Source organism: Eublepharis macularius, chromosome 1 (genome assembly GCF_028583425.1).
Source record: "Eublepharis macularius isolate TG4126 chromosome 1, MPM_Emac_v1.0, whole genome shotgun sequence".
NCBI classification, from domain to species: domain Eukaryota; kingdom Metazoa; phylum Chordata; class Lepidosauria; order Squamata; family Eublepharidae; genus Eublepharis; species Eublepharis macularius.
Genome location: NC_072790.1, coordinates 97799685 through 97822695, shown reverse-complemented (window position 1 = coordinate 97822695; position 23011 = coordinate 97799685). Strand labels below are relative to the sequence as shown.

The window sequence follows — 23011 nt, the reverse complement described above, 5'->3', positions numbered from 1 at the left end:
AATGACCTTGTCTCACAGGGCATGGCTCTTTCCTTACAGGCTCACACAGGCTTGCAGCACCCAGGCAAGTAGTGGCTTGATAGTTTGAGGGGTGGTGCGTTCCTCCACCTCACATCCTGGTCATTCGCCTCATGGTGTTGACCTTGTCTCACAGGGCTTGCCCCCTTTCCTTACAGGCTCACACAGGCTTGCAGCACCCAGGTGAGTAGTGGCCTGAGGGTTTGAGGGGAGGTTCCATTCTCCATCTCATGTCCTGGTCATACACCACGTGGTGTTGACCTTGTCTCACAGGGCATGGCCCTTTCCTTACAGGCTCACACAGGCTTGCAGCGCCCAGGCAAGTAGTGGCCTGATGGTTTGAGGGGAGGTGTGTGCCTCCACCTCACATGCTGGTCATTCGCCACGTAGTGTTGACCTTGTCTCACAGGGCATGGCCCTTTCCTTACAGGCTCACACAGGCTTGCAGCGCCCAGGCAAGTAGTGGCCTGATGGTTTGAGGGGAGGTGTGTGCCTCCACCTCACATGCTGGTCATTCACCACGTGGTGTTGACCTTGTCTCACAGGGCATGGCCCTTTCCTTACAGGCTCACACAGGCTTGCAGCATCCAGGCAAGTAGTGGCCTGATGGTTTGAGGGGAGGTGCGTGCCTCCACCTCACATGCTGGTCATTCGCCGCGTGGTGTTGACCTTGTCTCGCAGGGCATGTCCCTTTCCTTACAGGCTCACACAGGCTTGCAACGCCCAGGCAAGTAGTGGCCTGATGGTACAGGGGAGGTGTGTGCCTCCACCTCACATACTGGTCATTCGCCGTGTGGTGTTGACCTTGTCTCACAGGGCATGCTCTTTCCTTACAGGCTCACACAGGCTTGCAGTGCCCAGGCAAGTAGTGGCCTGATGGTTTGATGGGAGGTGCGGACCTCCACCTCACATTGGTCATTCACTGCGTGGTAATGACCTTGGTTTACAGGGCATGGCCCTTTCCTTACAGGCTCACACAGGCTTGCAGCGCCCAGGCAAGTAGCGACCTGATGGTTTGATAGGAGGTGCGGACCTCCACCTCACACTGGTCATTCACCACGTGGTAATGACCTTGGCTTACAGGGCATGGCCCTTTCCTTACAGGCTCACACAGGCTTGCACCGCCCAGGCAAGTAGTGACCTACGGTTTGATGGGAGGTGCAGACCTCCGCTTCACGTTGGTCATTCACCGCGTGGTAATGACCTTGGCTCACAGGGCATGGCCGCTTCCTTACAGGCTCACACAGGCTTGCAGTGCCCAGGCAAGTAGTGGCCTGATGGTTTGATGGGAGGTGCGGACCTCCACCTCACCTTGGTCATTCACTGCGTGGTAATGACCTTGGTTTACAGGGCATGGCCCTTTCCTTACAGGCTCACACAGGCTTGCAGCGCCCAGGCAAGTAGCGACCTGATGGTTTGATAGGAGGTGCGGACCTCCACCTCACACTGGTCATTCACCACGTGGTAATGACCTTGGCTTACAGGGCATGGCCCTTTCCTTACAGGCTCACACAGGCTTGCACCGCCCAGGCAAGTAGTGACCTACGGTTTGATGGGAGGTGCAGACCTCCGCTTCACGTTGGTCATTCACCGCGTGGTAATGACCTTGGCTCACAGGGCATGGCCGCTTCCTTACAGGTGCACGCAGGCTTGCACCACCCAGGCAAGTAGTGGCCTGAAGGTTTGATGGGAGGTGCGGACCTCCGCTTCATGTTGGTCATTCACCGCATCGTAATGACCTTGGCTCACAGGGCATGGCTGCTTCCTTACAGGCGCACGCAGGCTTGCACCGCCCAGGCAAGTAGTGGCCTGATGGTTTGATGGGAGGTGCGGACCTCCACCTCACGTTGGTCATTTATCGCGTGGTAATGACCTTGGCTCACACATCCTGGTTGTTCATTTGGGAGATGATGACCTGGGTTTGATGAAGGGCATGGCCCTGTCTTGACAGGTGCGGGATGACTTGCTGGAGAATAGCAAGCGTTGACCCCGCTTCCTGGTCTGTTAGTCTACAATGCTTCTGTGCCGGGTGTGGCAGGATGCATTGGACCAGAACGCTTTAGAACGGGCTAGGCGAATGGCCAACAGAGCCCCATTCAACGCTAGGACAGAGGGATTGGGGATTTATTTGCTCCATCTGCAAATTCAGGCCAAGTTTGCAGACCTCTACCGAGGGGATGGTGTGCACCTCTCTTCCAGAGGTAACAGCATTTTTCTGAACGATCTGCGGCAGGGGCTTAGGCTGGCTTTAAGCCATTTGTGGGGCACTGAGGCCTAAGCAGAGGCTTGGCCTCTGCGGTGGCAGGATTTTAGTTAGGGAAAATCTGTAGCGGGCCGGTGACACTCTTGGCACCTCCCCATTGGTGGGGAATTGGGGTCTTTCAGGAGCGGCTGGCTGCCGTACGGCCCAGCTGCGAGGTCAGACGCCCTGGGTGGGGAACCCCTGGACAAGCCAGTCTCCCCCCGCTGCCATACAGCCGGGTGGGGGAGCTTTACAGGGGTGAACCACTCCGCCTGGCCAGGCCGGGTCCCAGCCATTTGGTGGATGGCTCGCACCCGGGGCAGCGGGTGCTCGCCCAGACAGGTCAGGGCGGGGTCCAGCAGGGACCCCAGGGCCTGACCTGTACCGCTAGTTAGGCCCTTGCTGTAATTGTTGTAATTTTAATAAAGTGGCCCATTTTAGAACCCAAATACTGTGTCTGCCTTTCATTCTGACTGAGGGAGCAAAAAGTCTTCACCCACTGGTGGAAGACAACAACAGAGAGTGGCAGATGAATCTCCCTGGGAAGGGAATTTCAAATCATTCCTGCCCTGTGTAAGCAAAAGGAGAGGTAGCCTGGCAGCATCTGGAAAACCTTATTGAGATATTTTCAGATAAGTAGTCATGTTGGTCTGCAGCAGAACAGTAGGATTTTAATTCAGTAGCACCTTAGAGACCAAGATTTTCCAGATTATAAACTATCCTGAGTCAAAGCTCCCTTCTTCAGATACAGAGAGGAGTGGAGATCTCTGATCCTTTATATCCTAGTCAAGAGGTGAGTGGGGTGAAGCAAAGAAGGGCGTCAGGAAGTAAATGTATAATGGAGCTTGATTACAGCAGAAATCAGCATCTGTAGTGAGATAAGAATCCTGTCTCTCTTCAGCCCCAGGGGGTTCCATTGTTCTGAACCTGTAAATGAACCCAAGTTCAGCAATCTCACATTGTAATCTGCCCTTGAAGATTCTTTGAGGACAGCAATGTTTAGGTCAGCAGTGGAATGTCCTGGAAGATTAAAATGTTCTCCTACTGGTTTTTGAGTGTTGTGATTTTTAATGTCAGATTTATGTCCATTTATTCTTTTGTGTAGTGACTGATCTGTTTGTCCAATGTAGAGAGTGGAAGGGCATTACTGACACTTTATAGCATATGTAACATTGGAAGATGAACAAGTGAATGATCTTAAGATGGTATAACTCATGGTTTTAGGTCCAGTGGTCCAGAATCTCTGCTGGTGGGACAAGTAACAGATGTGGCGGTAATGTAGAATCTTAAGAATAGACATGGGCACAAACAGGGGGAAAAAACGAACTGCGAGGTTCGAGGTTCATTCAGTTTCATGAACCACAAACTTTGACGAACTTCAACCGGTTTACGAACCAGTTCGTGGCTCATGAGGGCCCAAAGACAGCCCCCTTCATGCTCAGAGAGCCCAAACTTGCAGGGACTTGCTCCAGCTACCCTACAAATTTGGTCAGGATTCTAATATGGATCTCACAAACCGCATGAACCAGGCCTAAAAAGTCGTGGGGTTCATTAACATGCAGCCGCATGAACCATGTTTTCCAGAACCACGAACCAGCCCGGTTAGTGCGTTTTTTCGGTTCATATTGCAATTTGTGCCCACCTCTACTTAAGAACCACCTTATGCAGAAAACCCACTGATCAGCAAACATATCTACATGCCTCCAGTCATCGTCCCAAACACACCAAACAACCCATCATCTACAGCCAAGCTCTATGTTACAGCTGCCTCTGTTCCAGTTCCTCTGATATACTCATCTGCATGATCTACAACAGGCATTTTTAGAATCGCAATACCTACCTGATGTAGTAAGGAAACAGATTCACAAAGCCAGAATAATAACTAGGAATAACCTGCTACAAGATAGGCCCAAACAGAACATCAACAGAATGCCACTGATAGTCACATACAGTTGAATGCATCATAAATGACAATGGACAATGATACTTTTCTCTCAAAAGCATTGGAAGGCAAAGCTTTTCATGCTTACAGACAGCTCCCTAATCTTAAATAACTTCTCACTCACAATAATGTACTTCCTAACATGGCCACAAACTCTGATAGCAGGGCCTGCAACAAACCAAGATGCCAACTCTGTCCTGTATTCACTCCGACAACACAATTACTGGAACTAACCTTTTGCTGGAGGGGGACTGAAAGAGGAAAAGTCTCCTTGTTAAGGTCTGGGAACTTTCTGGTCTGGTATCAGTCTGGTACTTTCTTCAACAGTTTGTTGCTTGTGAAGCTTTTTAAACCACATTAAAGAAAGCAAAATATTTCAGAAAATTGCACGACATTGGCTGTGGTAGACAGGAAGGTCTTTCTGGAGGGTTATATAAACATGCATGATTTGTAGTGATGTGGAGAAAGAAATAATCTGTAAGCAGGCAAAGTAATCCAACTTCTAAAAATATTTATAAACTGAGGAAGATTTGGAGGGGGCAGTTTTATACCACTCATCTCTAGCAAGGTCATAAGCACTAGCCAACAGGCCATGCAACACTCATACTGCTACAACATAATCACAACCACAATGCATAAATTAGGACAAGGTGGAAGAAAATCATTGTTTCCAGTGACAAAATTGTGTTGTTGAGTTCTCGGGAAATGCAATCTTGAAGAAAGTCACCAAGACCCACCACAACAGATGGGTAACCTCTAAGCATTTAATGAGCTTAAAAACAATTGCCAAAATGGGCCCAAAAGATCTTGCTGAATTAGAGGGGGGGAGGTTGTATGGATTTCTTTGCCAGGACATTCTTGAGAAAGGTTTTAATCTCAATCGATATTTCCTGATTGCATAAATATTTAAGTGCATGCCTATAATCACACATTGGGTGAAGCATAATGTCTTCCATTACTTTTTAAAACATCAGCTTAAATACAAAGAGCCTTTAATATTGCTGATTTTGCTTCCATGATTGGAAAACCTTTGTAAATCCAAGTTAAGTACCGCATTTATCATTACTATTTCATTAGAGTTAGCACAACCTGGACTAAAGCAAAGTGGCTGTTTCTTCAAAAATTAGTATCACTTTGGGACAAATCCATTAACACTTTACTGGTTGCTTCATGAAAAGATCATCACTGGCAATCATTTGTAGAATTAGTGCATTCAGCCATGGTACAAAGGAAGATTTTACAGAATAGAAACACATCTAGATGGTATCAGCAGTTGTGGATGATTTCAACATGGCTACTCTTTGGCATGCAAAAAGTTCCTTATCTATCACGATAAGGACTTGACAGCTTAGTTTAAAGGTTACTTTGACAGGGGAAGAGTGTCCTAGGAATGAACAATGCGGCTACTGTATTTACAAACCTCAGAAAGAACACAATGTCTTAAGATGAATCAGCCTTGAAAATTCTTTTCAAGGCTGCCCACAGAACTCTCAAACAACTGGAACTTACTGAACATTTTAAGATAAATGTACAAAAGGGAATCTCAGATGAAACATTTTGGGAAGCTAGTAAAGTTTATATTAGAGTAATAGTGAAATCTGAAGTCTCCCATTTAAAGATGGAAAGAAAATGTCATAGAAACAAGTGTTCAGAGAACTCTTTGGAAACTAGAGTCAAAGCAGATTCAAGTGAGGTCATAGATTCCTATTGGAAGTGAAAAGGAGTTAGAAGAGATGGAAGTAGAGAAGATCCATAAGAGGATGTTGTACACTAAACCAGAAATTTCTGAATTGTGAGGGAGAGCTGATAAACTCTTTGCTATGGAGTTAACAAATATAACGCAAAAAGGACAATTGCAGCAGTAAGGGGAAAACGATAGTATTTTGGAAATGCTGGCAGACTTTATTATTGAAGAATTCATTTTTTAAACTGTACAAATCAGAGCAATTTCCAAAGAATGACATAATTTTTTGAGACAAATGATAGATGAGGACAGAAGAACGATAGGTGAAACGATTTCTCTTCAGGAGGTAATAACAGTGATTAAGAATCTTCAGAAAAATAATCCTCTGGCCTTGATGGTTTTATACCTGAATATTATCAAGCTTTTGTAGAAATTGTGTGCTTACTACTGTACAAGGAGATAAAAGAAATACACGTGAAGAAAAAATGTCCACAGGCATGGACCATTAGTAACGGTGATTCTGAAATTAGGGAAAGATGATAAAGAACTTTGTACCTTACAGTCCAAAGAGCTTGTTAGACTATGATTTCAAAATACTTATGACAATCCTGACTTCGTGCCTAAAATTGGTCATAGAAAATGTATTGATGTAGATCAAACTGGCTACATTCCCAGTCATTCTCTAACAACCCATATTATATAACTTTTTGACTTGATGGATCATGTAAAGAGTAAAAAAACTAAAACCAAAGTCTACTTTTCTTCCTCAACATGGAGAAAGCTTTCAATTGCATATAAACATCTTTCTGAATATCTTTGAAGGCTTGGAGATAAATTCATTCAATGGGCTGAAATTATATACTCAGTATCCACAGCAAGATTAGTAATGCTGGGTACTTTTTCATTTCCCTTTTAAAATCTTGAAAGGGCTACAGCAGGGTTGCCTGCATTAACTCTTACCCTTTGCAATGGCAGTTGAACTCTAGGTGATCTTAATATGTTAGTTTCCTGCTATTAAAATAGTTGCCATTGTACACTCTATTGCAGTATATATGCAGACGATATAGTCTAATTTTTACAAACTTTGAAAAGTCTAGCAAGACTTCAAAGATGTTTTTGGAAGCTTATAGTTTAGTTTCAGGCTATAAGTTGAATGCAGATAAATAGGAAGTAACACTGTTAAATATGGAGAAAAATATCTGAATGAAGGACATTTCCACACAGGTTATCTGCCCCAAGTTCAATGCTTTTGGGAAGCAATTTTTTCCTGCTCCTGATGCATTCATGCACCTCTGGAGATTTCTCTCTCTAGCTTTTATCTGATCTTTCTCAAACCCGCTTTGCTTCAAGTTTTGGGAAAGATTGCAGTAAAGCCTGAATGGCTACTATAAGGGTGAGAAAATTTGGACTTTCTGGCCCACATTGTGGCCATTTTCCCTGATTCTTTTCCCAGGACAGCGATTTCTTTCCCCTTGCCACCAGGGTAATTTTTTTTTTAAAAAAAATCAGCACTAGAATATCATTATACAGATATACTATTGTAACAGTAGGTATAGCAGGTTCTATGAACTCTCTGCCTTCATTTTTTTAAAGTAAGCCTCTAGCCCCTTCTCTTGCAGAGGTAAAAGGAAAAAGACATATTTTTGCAAGGGAAGGGGCTAGAGACTTTTTAAAAAAATGAAAGCTGGGAATTCAGAAAACTTACTACTCCTATAACAATATAGTGATATAACAATATTCTACTGCTGATGTTAAAAAAAAATAGAAAAAGCCCTGGTGGCCCTGGGGAAGAGGGTGGCCAGTTCTGGGTGATCTGGGAAAGGGAAACTATGGGGAATTCTTCACGTGGAAGCCCCATTGCTGCTGTGCTGTATCTGCAGTCAAACCATACCATGTTACAGAAGTGCTACTTTACTTCCTGGCAGTTTGCTGGAATCCATAAAAATTATGCGAGTAATTATTGGTTTTGTGACAAACCAAGAACCGATTTCTTACACATCTGGTAGAATTGTGTTAGGGGCCAAACAATTGCATTTTTAAAATTTATTTATTTATTTTTATTGTGGAAAAGTTAAAAGATAGAAGAAAGTAAAACATAACAAAAAGACAGCTACAAAGGGCCAAGAATGGCCTACAAATCAGTCTACAAAGTAAAAACAGTAAAAAACACAATAGGCATAGTATTAATCCATTACAGTTTTTCGCCTACAACACTTACTCCTTTATTATCAGTCAGCTTGTGGTCTCATTAATATCTTTTTTCTGTGTCTCATCTTCTTGATAACTCAGAACCTTATTCATAAAAATCAAACCCACAAATCATTAATTCATTTTTCTTTATCTCTCGCAGATAGTCCATAAAAGGTTTCCAATTTGCCATGAATATAGAGATTGTTTTATCTCTAATTAACGCTGTATGTTTGGCCCTCTCAGCTAAGCCCATCATCTTTCCAGTCCAATCTTCCAATGGAGGTAGCTCTTTTCAGTTCCATTTTTGAGCATATAAGAGCCATGCTGCTGTTACCATACATAAAATTAAATACCATGCTCTTTTTTCAATTTGTTGTCCATAATTCCCAACAAATAGAACTTTGGTTTAAACTGTAAATTAATCTTTAAGGTTCTCTGCATTAACATATGAACTTGTAACCAATTTTTTTTTCCTTTGTTGCAAGTCAACCAAAGATGATAAAATGTTCCTTCCTATTGTTCACATTTCCAACAAATTCTCATTAAGAGTGGAACACAAAGTAAATTTGAGACCCTTAACCCACATATTTTCCCACTGATCCATTTGTATATTATACCCAAAATTCTTTGCCCATTTTTTAACGGAATCTTCCTCCATATCAAACTTCAACAATTTATACATTTTTTTAATTATATGATCATCATTTGTGCATATTTCTTTTTCAAAATCTGTCCTCTCTTGCTGAAATCCCCATTCTTTTTTATCCAATTTAAACCTTTCTAACAATTGTGCATAAAAGAACCATTGACATTTGTAATCTTTAGCTAATAATTCTTCCCTTGTCTTCAATTTACACTCCTCTTCCAGAAACACTACTAAGTCTTCATAAGTCAACCAGTCCTGTTTAGTTATCATTTCCTTTCTATAAAAAGCTTCTTGTGGTGAAATCCACAATGGCGTCTTCAGGGACAATCTTGGTTTATACTTATTCCACATTCTCAGACTTCCTCGTCTTATATAGTGACTTTTGAAATCCACATTGACCTTTACTTTATCATACCATAAGTAGGCATGCCAATCAAATCACAAGTCATGTCCTTCTAGTGTCAAGAGTCTATCATTTTTCAGAATCATCCATTCCTTCATCCACATCAGACCTGAGGCTGTGAAGTACAGCTTTAAATCTGGAAGTCCTAAGCCACCCCTTTCCTTTGCATTCTGTAATATTTTGTATTTGACTCTTGGTTTTTTCCCTTGCCAAATGTCTGTTTGCCACTGTTTAAATGGTACATCTGATGTTAGGATCAGTATTGTCTGGAACAAAAACAACATTCTAGGAAGAACATTAATCTTAATAATCGATATCTTCCCCAACAGAGACAACTGTAATCTAGCCTATCTCAGCATATCCTTTTTAATTTCTTTCCAAATTTGTCATAGTTATTTTGAAATAACACACAGTTCTTCTCCATCAGTGTAATACCTAAATATTTTACCCTTTATTCCAGTTTAAACCCTGTTTTCTTTTACAGCGTTTCCTGTTCTTCTATATCCATATTTTTGTTAACATCTTTGTTTTTTGTTCATTAACTTTGAAACCTGCCAGATCACCAAATTCTTTCAATTTCTGCATCAGTATCTCAATTCCTTTTAAGGGATCTTCCAGAGTTATGACTAGGTTGTCTGCAGTGCAAAGGCTCTCAGTTTGTATGTCTCTTTCCTGATTTTTACCCCTGAAATCCTTTAATCTTGTCTGATATCTCTATTCAAAATCTCCAACACTGGAATGAATAAAAGTGACGATAATGGACACCCCTGACATGCCCCTTTTTGAATCTCACAAGATTTAGTCAGTTGACCATTGACCATAACTCTAGCTGTTTGTGAGGTGTAAATTGACTTCACCCATTTCACAAAATTTTCTTCAAAATTCATTTCTTCCAAAACTCTGAACCAGAAAGACCAATTCAAATTGTCAAAGGTCTTCTCAGCATCAAGAAAGATAAGAGCTGCTTTTTTTCTCATGTTTCTCCAAATACTCCAGTGTATCTAAAACCATTCTTACATTATCTTGTAAGTATCTTTTTGGCAAAACCCCACTTTAGTCTTCATGAATTATGTCTCTGAGTACCGACTTTAATCTTCCTGCTAATATTGTAGTAAATAACTTATAGTTATTGTTCAACAATGATATTGGTCTAATTTTTCACCAATGTTAAGTCTTGATTGTCTTTGGGTATTAGTGTGATGTTGGTTCCTTTTCAAGTTTCTGGCATCTTTCCTCCCTGTAGGATCAAATTCATTGTGATCTGCAATGGCTGTAAAATCTCATCTTCAAAATATTTATAGTACTTAGTTGTCAAACTGTCCAGTCCTGGAGATTTCCCTATTTTCATTGTTTTGATCACCTCAACCACTTCTCAAATTGTAATTGGACCGTTCATAATAGACCATTCATTATTTTCTGTTGTTCAACTGAAATTTTAGGTAGATTCTGTTTTCCAATATAATCATCTAATTTTTTCAAAGAAATATCTTGACCCCTGTATAGATTTGAATAATACTTGAAGAAAATCCTTTGGATAGTACTGTCATCATGTTGCATTGTGTTCCCATTATACATTTTCAGTACATTTTCTTCTCTCTTTCTTTCTTCAGTTTGTATGCCAACCATCTACCTGGTTTGTTTGCAAATTCAAAGTTTCTTTGCCTCACGTAATTCAAATTCTTCTCCAATCCCCTTGTTAATAACATGGGATAGCTGCGATTGCAAATATTTTATCTCTTGTACTATCTTATTATTATCTGGGGCCTTTTGCAATTCTCCTTTTTAAAAATTTCCTGCAAGATCCCTTGCATTTCCTCTTGCTTCTTTTTTCTCAATTCAACATTGAGCCATATAAAATGGCCTCTTATAAAAGCTTTACTTGCATCCCACATCATTTTCACATCTGTACCTTTATTCAGGTTTAATTCAAAGAATTCTCTTATATTTTTCTGGCACTCCACAATTTCAGCTTTCTGTAATACAGCTTCATTTAGTCTCCCCCTAAAAGTATTAACTTTACTCCTAAAGTTCACTTTTATGAGGTTATGTTCTGAAAAAGTTTTCGGTAATATCTCTACTTTTGAAATCTTTGTTGCTAAATTACTTGTTACCCATACCATATCAATACGCGAGAAAGATTTGTGTCTCTCTGAGTAATATGTATATTCTTTTGAATCTCCATTTTTTTTGTCTCCAAACATCTACCAGGGCCATATTATTGACTATATCAAAACAGATATTTGGTAATTTACCTTGTGTACTCTTAATATTTTTTTCAGAGCTTCTATCTGTTTTTGGAGAAACTACCCCATTCTAGGCACCCATAATGCAACAATATTCATAAGACAAATCTGCCAACTTTCCCCCCTGATTATTATAAAACACCCTCTTTTCTTCATTTGGTGCATAAATTCCCACTAACAAAGTTTTGGTTCCATTTAACATCATCTTCACCCCCACATATCTGTCATGCCCATCCGATAGAACCAATTCTCGTTTCATTGATGGCTTTATATACAGTACCACACCTTTTTTCTTTTTGTTATCTGAAGAAACAAATTTCTTTCCCCCCCCCCCCGCCCCAATTTGTATTCAAAATATTTGGTATCTCTTTTTCTTATGTGAGTCTCTTGTAGGCAGATAATGTCTGCTTTCAATTTTTTCAAATAGTGAAATATTTTCCACCTTTTTTGCAGGGTATTTGCCCCATTTATATTCCACGATATACATTTGTATTCCATGTTTGGGTTTAATTATCTCTTAAATGGTCTTTTCTGTCCAGTTCTTGGTCCTTCACTTCTTCTCTTTCTAGCCCCAAATGCTGTACAGCCTTTTTTGGTTCTTCCCACTCTTTCTTGTGTCTTTCAAAGAACTCTCTGGCTTTTGGAACTGAGTTCAACTTTAATCTCTCTTGCTTGAAGGTGAAGATCAAACCTTCTAATTTGTCCCATCTAAATGGGATATTCTTCTGTTTCATCTTATCGGTTAAAAATTTATAATCCCTTCGTTTGCACAGATTTCTGATCAGTAACTCTTTCATGACTGCCACATCCATTCCGCCCATATTCAGTCTATTTGGAATTTGCGAAGCAGGGAAAAAAGTTGGAAATAAGCAATTTCCAAAGCGGCAAGCCCCTTTGGAAATTTTTTGCTTACTGACCGGCTTCGGTATGCTCCGTAAAGATTCGAAGCTCACTGGAAAGGCATTTAAACTTCCAGCACTGCCACTTATTTGACCCTATACGAGGGGGTTCCCATCAAGTCAAATAAGCAGTGGGGCAGGAAGTTTAAACCTACACTTTTCTAGCCGCTTGCAAGTGGTTAGAAAACTGTAGGTTTAAACCTACCCCCACATGGCCCACTGTTGGAGGGGCAGGGAATCCCCTGGCCCTTTTTACAGTAGGTGAAGGGAAGCGGTGGGGCTAGGATTAAGCCTGCAGCCCTGCCACCGGGCGCTGCATTTATCCACTGCAAAAGGGGCCAGGGAATCCCCTGGTCCCTTCAGCAGCGGGTGAAGGGAAGCAGCAGGGTGCAGCCCCACCACCAGGTGCTCCATTCACCCACTGCAGAAGAGGCCATGGAATCCCCTGGCCCCTTCTACAGTGAGTGAAGGGACGTGGCAGGGCAGTAGGCTTAAGCCTGCAGCCCAACCAGCAGGCGCTCCATTCCCTGGCCCCTTCTGCAGCAGGCGAAGGGAACGGTGGGGCTTCTTCATCCAATTGCATTGGTTGAATGACAGCGGTGAGGCATTCAGTTTCAAACTGAACACCTCACTTCTTCACCCAATGCGATTGCATCAGGTGAAGGAGCAAAATGTTCAATTTCAAACTGAACGCCAGTCTTCACCCGATGCGGACCAGCTGAAGCCAGGAAGGGCCCTTTCCAGCCGCTTGCGAGCGGCAGGGAAAGAGACCTTTAAATTTCAGCTGGTCTGTGAGTGGGGGCAAATCTCCCCCCGGCTGAAGCTGGGATGGGCCGTTTCCTGCCACTTGCAAGTGGGCAGGGAAAGGGCCCTTTAAACTTCAGCTGGCCCATGGGGAGCATCCCCCCTGCTGGCCAGCTGAAGCCAGCTGCGGGGTTTGAAAGCACCCCAAAGCTTCTCAAAGTGACCCAAATCGCTTCAGGAAGCTTTGATTCGGCATTTCCGAATCAGGGCCAGCATGCTGGGCCTAAATCAGAAATCCCGAATCTTTACAAATCCAGTCCAATTCGGGTATTTTCCCTGAATTGGAAACCCAAATTGCACACCTCTACTCTTCATTTCAGGAGCTTATGCAGCTTACTTTGGTTTGTAATGCTTACAATAACCCTGTATGGTAAAGAAGTATTATTATGTACATATTTCAGTTTGAGTGGGAGAAGCCTGTAGCCATGATAGTGACTTACCTAAGACTATGTAGTAAGTTCAGGACACAGGTGAGATTTGACTTGGGGATATAGTTCAGTCTCTTAGCAACTATGGTACACCAGCTACACCTTTGTAAGCGGTCACTTACAATGCTGCAGCTTCAGTGACTTCTCTGTGTAAATGTTGCAAAGCTGTTCTGTGAACTGTTCACCCATTAAGAAGTAGCTAGTTTTCAATTAGCAGTAGACAAAGTGATAAAAAAATAAAATGAAAATTACAAAACTTCTCTTGATAGTTTTCCTCTAGAATAGTTAAAATCAGGGGTCATTTCATAGAAAAAGAGCTGGAGGTACAGATTAGCATAACTCATTAGCATATGCCACACCTCTTGCCATCACTGGAAATGTGTCATTAGCATAACTGATTTGCAAATGCCACACACCCCCACTGACATCACCTATACTGGCTGTTTTGGACCCATTCAGGGCTGAAATTCAGCCCAAAATGGCAAAAAGGGGCTGAAAATTGCCAAAAAGGGGCCCAAAATGGTCAGGATCGGGCCACTGCTGAGCAGGAGAGTGATCCACCACCTGTCAGAGGCCCGATCCGGGCTGTTTCAGCCCCAATCCGGGCCGAAACAGGCCCAAAATGGCAGAGTCAGGTGGGTGGGGCCACCTGTCATGTGACCTCTTTGGGGAATGACCGGAACTGCGTTACTGTGTGTTCCCCCTCAAAATGAGCCCTGGTTAAAATGCATTAATCATGAAAGAATCTACAAATTGAGTGCTTACCTTTTTGTCATAAAATGTATCAATGAGAGTAATGAAGCGCCGAGCTTGAGTCTTTTTTGCCATTGTAAGCAGAGGTATATTACGAATGAAGACCAAGTCAAAATGTGTGGCTATTTCCAAATAATCACTGGCACCAAGTGGCTGAAATAGAAAATAGGAAATGTGATAGCCAGAAAACTAAAAGATAGGACACCCACCACAGTTCAAAATGTTACGGTGGTACTGCAGTGGAATTAAGCTACTTGTCCTATTTTGTTGTGGGAAGTCTGAGCTACAAAAAAATTAATTCAGCAAGATGACTGTTAAACTTAACTTTATGTTCTTCCAATTAATCAACAAGTAATTTGTGGTTGCATTTCCAATATGATGGTAACAATATGAGGATTTTAATAATATCTCATATCTTCAGGATAGATGGCAGCTTTGCTAATCTGAACAGGAGCTTCTGCAGGTTTTGCCCTGAAAACTGCCAAAATCAACAACTTCTCCTACACATGCATTCTCTGTTGTGCACCCCACCTTATGAAATGGCCTGCCTGATGAGGCTAGAAGGGCTCCCACTCTCCTGGCTTTCTGCAAACGATGCAAAACTGGATTATTCAGGAGGGCTTTTTTACACAGATGGGATGGTGGTACTATAAGGAAAAGGTTCAAAGAGGTATTGGTAAAGGGATAGGGATTGTAGCCTATTCTACTGTGTACTGTATGTTGAAGTGTGTTCCTACTAGGCAATGTATATATTATTTAACGTCGGGTTTAATTGCTTATGCTCTGTTTCAGCATTGTTTCAGTTCTGTATTATATTTCTGCTTGTTCTTAAATTTTTGCAAATTTGTATTTGCATACGCTATTGCATTGTTTATTGAATGTCCCAGCTGTTGATCGTATCGGCTTATGGTATGTAACCTGCCTTGAGTCTCAGTGAGAATGATAGATTATAAATAAAATAAATCATTGTCATCGTCATTATCATCATCATTTCCTCTATAAATTGGAATGAAATGTAAACTGGAATGCAATGTATGTCTCTGGTAGATGTGTTCCTGAAGGTATCCAATCTAAAATCCAACTGATTTAACTGAAGTTCCCAAAAATGAAATAGCAGTGATGACATACAGAATAGAAGATGAATGGATCAGACTGCCTGTCCAAGGGAATGAGGTGGATTCTGCCCTCTGTGAGCAGCTTAATAGGGTATCCAAGGAACATGACCTTGTAGTTGTGGGAAACATCAACTTCCCTGATGTGTGATGCGTGTCCAGGGTTACGCAACTTCCTCACCTGCCTGGCCAACAACTTCCTTTCTCAAATGATGGCGGAAGCAATGAGGGGCTTAGCCATACTGGACTTGATATTAAATAACAAAGAAAGAGTTGATTGATGGGGTACCAGTGGTGAGAACCTTAGAGAGGAGTGATCAGGTCATCCTAGAATTCCTTTTGCTGTGGGGTACCAAGGGGCTTTGTAGCCAAATGCCCAAGTTAGATTCTGGTAGGGCAAACTTCAATAAACTTAGAGATATGATGAGAGTTATTCCATGGACAAGAATGCTAGAAGGGAAAGGAGTGAATGAAGGGCGGGCTCTCCTAAAAAACAAGCTTTTGCAGGCTCAAGCTATCACCATTCCAGCAAGATGGAAATACAGTAAAGGATCTAAGAAGCAAATGTGAATGAACAGAGAGATCTGTGATGAGCTAAGGAGGAAAAAGGAGATGTTCAAGAAATGGAGGGAAGGAAAAGGAGGGAAGGAGTATCTAGGAATAGCTAGGCACTTGAGGGCAGTTGTAGAGAGGCCAAAGTTCAGAATGAGGTGAGACTTGGCAGAGGGGCTCACCATAACAAAAGACATTCTTAAGATACATGAGGAGCAAATGGAAGATAAACGGGGTGATATCCCACTGCTGTGTGAAAATGGAGTAATTCTGACAAAGGACAGAGAAAAGGCAGAAAGGCTCATTGCCGACTTTGCCTTAGTTCTGACAATGTTCCTCATGATGTTCTGATGGGTAAACTGGTGGTTTGTGGACTGGACTCTAGGATGGTTAGATGGATAGGGAACTGGCTGGATAACCACATCCAAAGAGTAGTTGTTAATGGCATCACATCTGATTGAACTGAGGTGTTCAGTGGAGTGCCATGGGGCTCAGTTCTGGGCCCAATGCTTTCAACATTTTTATAAATTATCTGGACAAGGGTGTGAAGGGATTACTCATTAAATTTGCAGATGACTTCAAACTGAGAGGAGTAGCAAATACCCTTGAAGATAGAGGTAGAACAAGATCTGAACATACTGGAAAAGAGGGAAAATTTGAATAAGATGTGATTTAACAAGGATAAGTGTGGGATAAGTGTACCTGGGTAACAAAAATGCAGCGCAGGCACACTAGATGGGGGATACACTTCTGAGTAGCAGTGTGCGGGGTACAGGTCGTTGAGAAGCTAAATATGAGCAGTCAGTGTGATGCAGCAGCAAAAAAGGTGAAAGCAATCTTAGGTGAATCAACAAAGGCATAACATCCAAATCACAGGATGTAATTGTTCCACTATATACTACATAGGTCAGGCCCCAGCTGGAATACTATGTGCAGATCTGGAGGCCTCATTTCAAAAAATATGTGGACAACTTGGAACATGTGCAGAGAGAGCAACCAGGATGATCAGGGGCCTGGAGACCAAGTCTTACGAGGAAATACTAAGGGACCTGGGAATATTCAGTTTGGAGAAGAGGAAGTTGAAAGGTGACATGATTGTGCTCTTTAAGTAATTAGAAGGCTGTCACTTAGAGGAGGTAAGGGAGCTGTTCCTCTTGACAACAGCCAGTTTGGTGTAGTGGCTAAGAGTGACAGGACTCTAATCTGGAGGGCTGGGTTTGATTCCCCACTCCTCCACTTGAAGCCAGCTGGATGACCTTGAGTCAGTCACAACTTGGAGCTCTCTCAGCCCCATCCACCTCACAGAGTGTTTGTTGGGGAGATAATAATAGCATACTTTGTAAACAGCTCTGAGTGGGTGTTAAGTTGTCCAGAAGGGCGGTATATAAATCAAACATTATTGCTATTACTAGCAACAAGGCCCGTTGTGTGAAAAAATACAACGGCCTCTAGAAAACTGTTGTTGGTCTTTTTATTTTTCATGAAACATAACAATCAGTCATAAATGTTGAAAGATTTCTTTGTAAACAATGTTGTTGTAAAGATTTTGTCAGAATTGGGGACCTCTCTCAGATAAGTGCAGACAAGTGTCCAACGCCACTGAGGCTTCCACCTTCTCCTCAGAGACCCTCAGGTGAGACACAGGGAGGAGTGCTTAGGCCGTCAATTCAGCAGTCCCTCTCCCAGCAGCAAGCAGGTGTTTCACAGTGGCCTTGAGGACAGAGTTGTTAGCAATGTGCCTGCGTGAGGATAAAAAGTGAGTCGTTGCCAATATGGCTTGCCTTTCACATAGTATGATTATTATTAACAGAGGATAGGACTCAAAACAATGGGTTTAAACCACAAGAGAGAAGGTACCAGATGGTCATTAGGAAAAACTTCTTCACATTAAGATCAATTCAGCCATGGAATCAGTTGCCTAGGGATATAGTACATTCCCCCTCATTGGCAATCTTCAAGGAGAGACTGGACAAATACTTGTTGGGGATGCTTTAGACTGTTCTTGCATTGGGCAGGGGATTGGGCTAGATTTTCTATAAGGCCCTTTCCAACTCTATGATGCTGAGATTCTATGAGAACTTGCAAGAAGGTAGATAGTCAGTGCAATCCTAAGAACACTCTCCTGGGAGTAAGCTCCACTGAACAGACTTGAGTAGGATTCTGAATAGACCTGCTTAGGATTCCTCACATAAGTTAAATGATGAACAAGAAGTAGGATGCGTCTTGTTTGCAAATTCATGCACATCACTTGATTTCTCACCACTTGGTAACTGGTAGCTGAACATGGGGACTTACTCCTTTGAAAAGTAGTGAGTATAAGATAATATGAAAGGTCTCTCTCTCTACTGCTTGGCCTTCACTCATGTAGGTTGTTACTGGATGCTGAAGCATCCATAAATTCTATAGGTCAGTGTAATGATTTCAAGTAAATGTGTGCATGTGTCTTTAAATGCTTGGTTTGAGCTAGGTGAAGAGGGGGGGTGAGAGAGGGATGAGTGAGTGATATGATTGGTTGATGACTGAGAGTGTGGGCGGAGTGAATGCAGTTTAGACTGACAGTGCAGAGAGAAAAGTTTCAGTCAGTCAGAAGAAAGCAGGCTGGCTGTGTGCTGCCTGAGTATGTTGAAGTATTTATGAGAGAAATATAACCTGTGTGGAACCTGAACTGAGCATGTTTGTGAAAGAACACTCAGTCAGGGAAAGAGAGGCCAGCTGTGTGCTGCCTGAGCAGGTTTAATATTTCTGTGAATGAGAGTCAGAGAAAAAGAGGCTAGCTGTGTGCTGCCTGAGGAGTTTAAGCATTTCTGTGAGAGAAATATTGAGTTAGAGAAAGAGGCTAACTGTGTGTGAAGCCTTAGAAGAGATCTGTGTGAATGAGTTTATAGGAAGTAACTTTAAGAACCGGGAACTATGTTTATGAAACCGATACGCTTCTTGACTAAATAAAAGTTTATTTTGTTTTGTTATATCCCAGAGTAGCTGTCATTGCTATATCCCATTCCTATCCTCAGGGCCACATGAAACCATGAAGGAGCCTGATGCTTAGGAACATTACCAAAGGGAAAACTTAAATAAAATATCTTGGAATATAATATTCCTGGTGGCAGCAAACTACCCAGAGGGTGTTAAGGGAAAGATTAAAAGAAAAATCTACCCCAAAGAAAGTAAAGGTCATAACAGTCAGGGTTTGTGTGTCAAGTAAAATGATATCGCTGGGTGATGATGGAAATACACTGTAAATACTTTTAAATAATGAAAACTCAGTGGCATTTGAAATGTTTGCTGTATTGGGGACGTACATAATCCCTGTGTGTCACATTTGACACACAAGATTGTATAATGAAAATATTGTTCCTTAACTTACCCAACCTTGTTTTGAAACCGGTGTGATCTTATCCCTTTACATTAACCTTCCTATAATTTCTGAACTGGTTTATGACCAGATATATTTGTCTTTGCAGCACAGAACAGGTGCACTGTGACCTGAGGTTCTCTGTTTCATTGTTTTGGAAAATATCTAGCACCACTATTAGACCCTCTGATAAGAAAATGTGTGCCCTGGCCCAAGAGCTCCTCAAAAGCATCACTTCAATATTGTCGGCTGCCCACGGTACAGCTGATGTTCTTTTGCAGGCATTGTGAGGGTGTTGGGCGCATCTGCTAGGAATATATAGAACTGGATGCTAGCAGCCTGGTGTTGGCAACACAACCTGTGTATCTTCACAGACAATGAGATTTCTTTGTGCCAGGATTCTCAACAGCAGAGGGCTCTAAAAATGTATGAATTAGCCAAACAACTTGTGTCTTTTGAAATAAAATGTTTTGAAAGAAGAAAACAGGCCAAATTACCTAAATCAGGTGGGCTATACAAAGCCAATATACTTTAAATGTGAAAAAATAAATTTGACTAAGTCTGGGATCCAGCTTGGTCCTGTGACCATATCAAGAAGCTGTCTCATAATAAGCCATTGTATATTCTAACTGGCAGCAACCCTCCAATGCCTCAAGCAGAGGCTCTTCCTAGCCATGCCACCAATGGCCCTTTATCTGCAGGCACCCGGGCTTGAGTGATGCACACAAAGTACGGGTTCTGCCGCTGAACTATGGCTCCTTTCCATGCACAATATGTTTACACAATGTGATAAACCACTATTAAAAAGTAAATACTTTGCTTGATGTCCTTTATGAACTAATTGTAGAAAAAGATAAATAAACCATGGTTTCCAGTTACTATGAAGCAACATCCTTCAATTCAGTCTACTAGAAAATGTTTTTTATTTCCTTGAATGAAGCATATAAGTCACTGAAGCTTATCTAGAGTTCAAGGTCTTACTTTGTATCAAAGATTGATTAGTATGAGACAACTGGGAATCTGGGCCCTATAATGATTCCAGTATTGGAATAATTTATTGTGAAAAGTAAGTGTTATGAAGAGCATAATGCCTCTGTATCAGTCAACAGCAGCCCACAGGCCTCAACACAATACCACTTTTGAGGAAATAATTATTCTAAAGTCTATAGCTTGCTCTATGAATAACTGATATGCTTGATTTGAATACTCGATGGCACTTCAGCAAGCACTATCTTTGAGCATGTTATTCCACCTCAAGTTTCAAACAAGATTATCTGGTAAAACTCCTCCTCATAATGACATTCTTTATCCTCACACTTAATAATTATTGTAGTAAATTAGAGACATTTTTGGTTGTTAATACTGGAATAACCAAAAATCCCACTTCACTAACACTAGTGTTTGATCTATTCCCATACCAGTCTAATCCTCCATCCTCTCTCCTTCCATGTACTACTTGAATCAAAACAAATGCCAGAAAACTCTGGTCACTCAGTTCCCATTTACACAAAACAGTTCTACTTTAAATTTATACTTTTTCCCTAAACGCTTTGGGCACTACAATTTGGTGTGCTGCTAAGAATTGTCTATTTTAAAACAAACATACACACATCTTAATCCCTCTTCACAGATACAGTTCTCAGGGCACCCTGAAAAGGAGTAACTTTTAAACTAGATTGTGAGGGTAATAGGCTCTCTCAGTCAGGCTACAGGCATCTCAGTATCAATGTTCTCAATTAATAAATTTGCTGTCATGTAAAAATGGATGACAGAAAAAAATACTGTGAATTTCTGTTACTAATTTTTATTTTATTTTAATGTATTTATTTATATTATGATGTTATGTTATCTATAGTCCACCTTCTCACTGAGATTCAGGACAGATTACATAGAATAAGATTATATGAACATTGTTACCTGTGATATTTAGAAGTAGAGGTTCATCATTGTCGCACTAGCGCAAAATTCATTCGTTCCAAGACAAACCTACCAAGCTGTTAATCTGCTTGACTTGAAAAGTCGGCAGCAGCCAGACTTTTGTATGCGCAGAAGTGGAAAGTACAAGAAGTGCCAACTACTGAGGACTGGATTTACAAATTGCTGTACATGGCGGAGATGGACAAAATGACAAGAAAACGGAGAGACCTTGATCCAGGGCAGTTTAACACAGACTGGGGAAAGCTGAAACAATATCTGGTGAAAAAATGGGAGGTGGGAGGAGAACTGTGGCAGTTTGAAAACTATTGAGGTACACAGGAGGAGAGAAGTGACTATACCGAGGGGGTGGAGTTAATGGAAAAATTCTAAGCAACTTTATATGATTTTTAAGTATTATATTAAGTAGTGTTGATACTATGAGAATTATTGGGATAGAAATTAACTAATCTATATTTTGTGGAAAGATAACCGTATAACATAGAGTGAATATATACATACATTCGTAAATTTAAAAATAGGTCTAATTGTTAGACTTATGGTATATGTATAGATAAAGAACAATATATAGAATAGAAGCCTAAGTAAATGACAATAAGTGTGTATAATAAGTATGTGTATAGCAGTATTGGAATTGATGTATAAAGGGGGGCAAATTGTTTGTTCCATATCGAAGAGAATAGAAGGAGTAAGATAAAATACAGGTTATCAAAATGAGTATTATTAGTTTTAATGAAGAAGATAGATTAAGCGGATTTTATTTATATGACAATTTATATGACAATCTATATGAAAGGAAGTGGAAATAGTGCTTAGAAGAATCTGAAAGTATATTATAATAAATAAATAAAATAAGTATGAAGGGAGTAGAGGGAAAGTGGATAGGGGGTTGGAAAACTGTTGGAAGTCAACAAAAAGGGGGGGGAAAGGGAGGGGGTTAGAATTAGAAAAAATTAAAGAATGTGATTACAATTGTTATTATATGTTTCTAATCCAATAAAAAATTTAAAAAAAAAATCTGCTTGACTTGAACCATCTACTCTTTTCTTCTTCACTGAGAAGTTAATGTGTTGACTGCTATTATTGCTGTGTAAGTTGGTTATTTTAACATTTACAGTTTTGAACCCCAAGCGCTTATTAGTTACCCTAGATCTTCTATTAGAAACTTAGCTAGATTACAAAGTAACCCCAAGTTAAGTTTTATCAGTAACGTAGCTAAAGTTTGTTTTCTGCAGAACTGTTTCTTTTGTAATGTTATGAAAGGAACACAACTTTTACTGGCAGTATAGCAGATCCTGCACATTTTTAAAGCAATTTTAAACATAGTTGCTTGTAAGTAACTTGGGTTATTTTTCTCTCTCTTATAAGCCTTTTGCTTCATGCAGGCTTTTTTTTGTTAACAGATGTACTGTTAGTACAGTGTGACTCAGGATACATGAAAGCATCCCAATACAGCCACTGAACAGGAGGACACAACAGGTGGACCAACCTGTCTAAACATACAGTCATTTTCAAGATTGTAGCAGCTGATGAAAGTGTTCCAGCAATTGTGGAATAGCTGGTGGGTCATTGTGGCTCTGTCTATAAATGAGCTGGTTCACCTACTACATTCTCCAGGCAGTTGTGGGCATATGCATGACCACACATGGCTTCAGATTCATCACACAGAGCCAATTTTCACAGTGTAAAGCAGGCACCAGTTCTTCCAGTGTACTTTAGAAAAGGAAAACAAAAAGCTTCCAAACCAACAAAACTACTGTAGGGTTGCCAGCCTCCATGAGAGATCTGAAGATCTCCCAGAATTACAA

General features: G+C 41.1%; 1 protein-coding gene across 2 annotated transcripts in view; it reads right to left on the bottom strand.

The window, feature by feature from the left end:
- Window positions 1-23011, bottom strand: part of AFG1L (AFG1 like ATPase) — a 127059-nt gene that overhangs the window by 11322 nt on the left and 92726 nt on the right. For both annotated transcript variants that reach the window (XM_054982702.1, XM_054982711.1), the window contains one exon: window positions 14265-14405. In XM_054982702.1, coding sequence (XP_054838677.1) covers window positions 14265-14405 — 141 coding nt within the window. The remainder of the gene's footprint in view (window positions 1-14264; window positions 14406-23011) is intronic.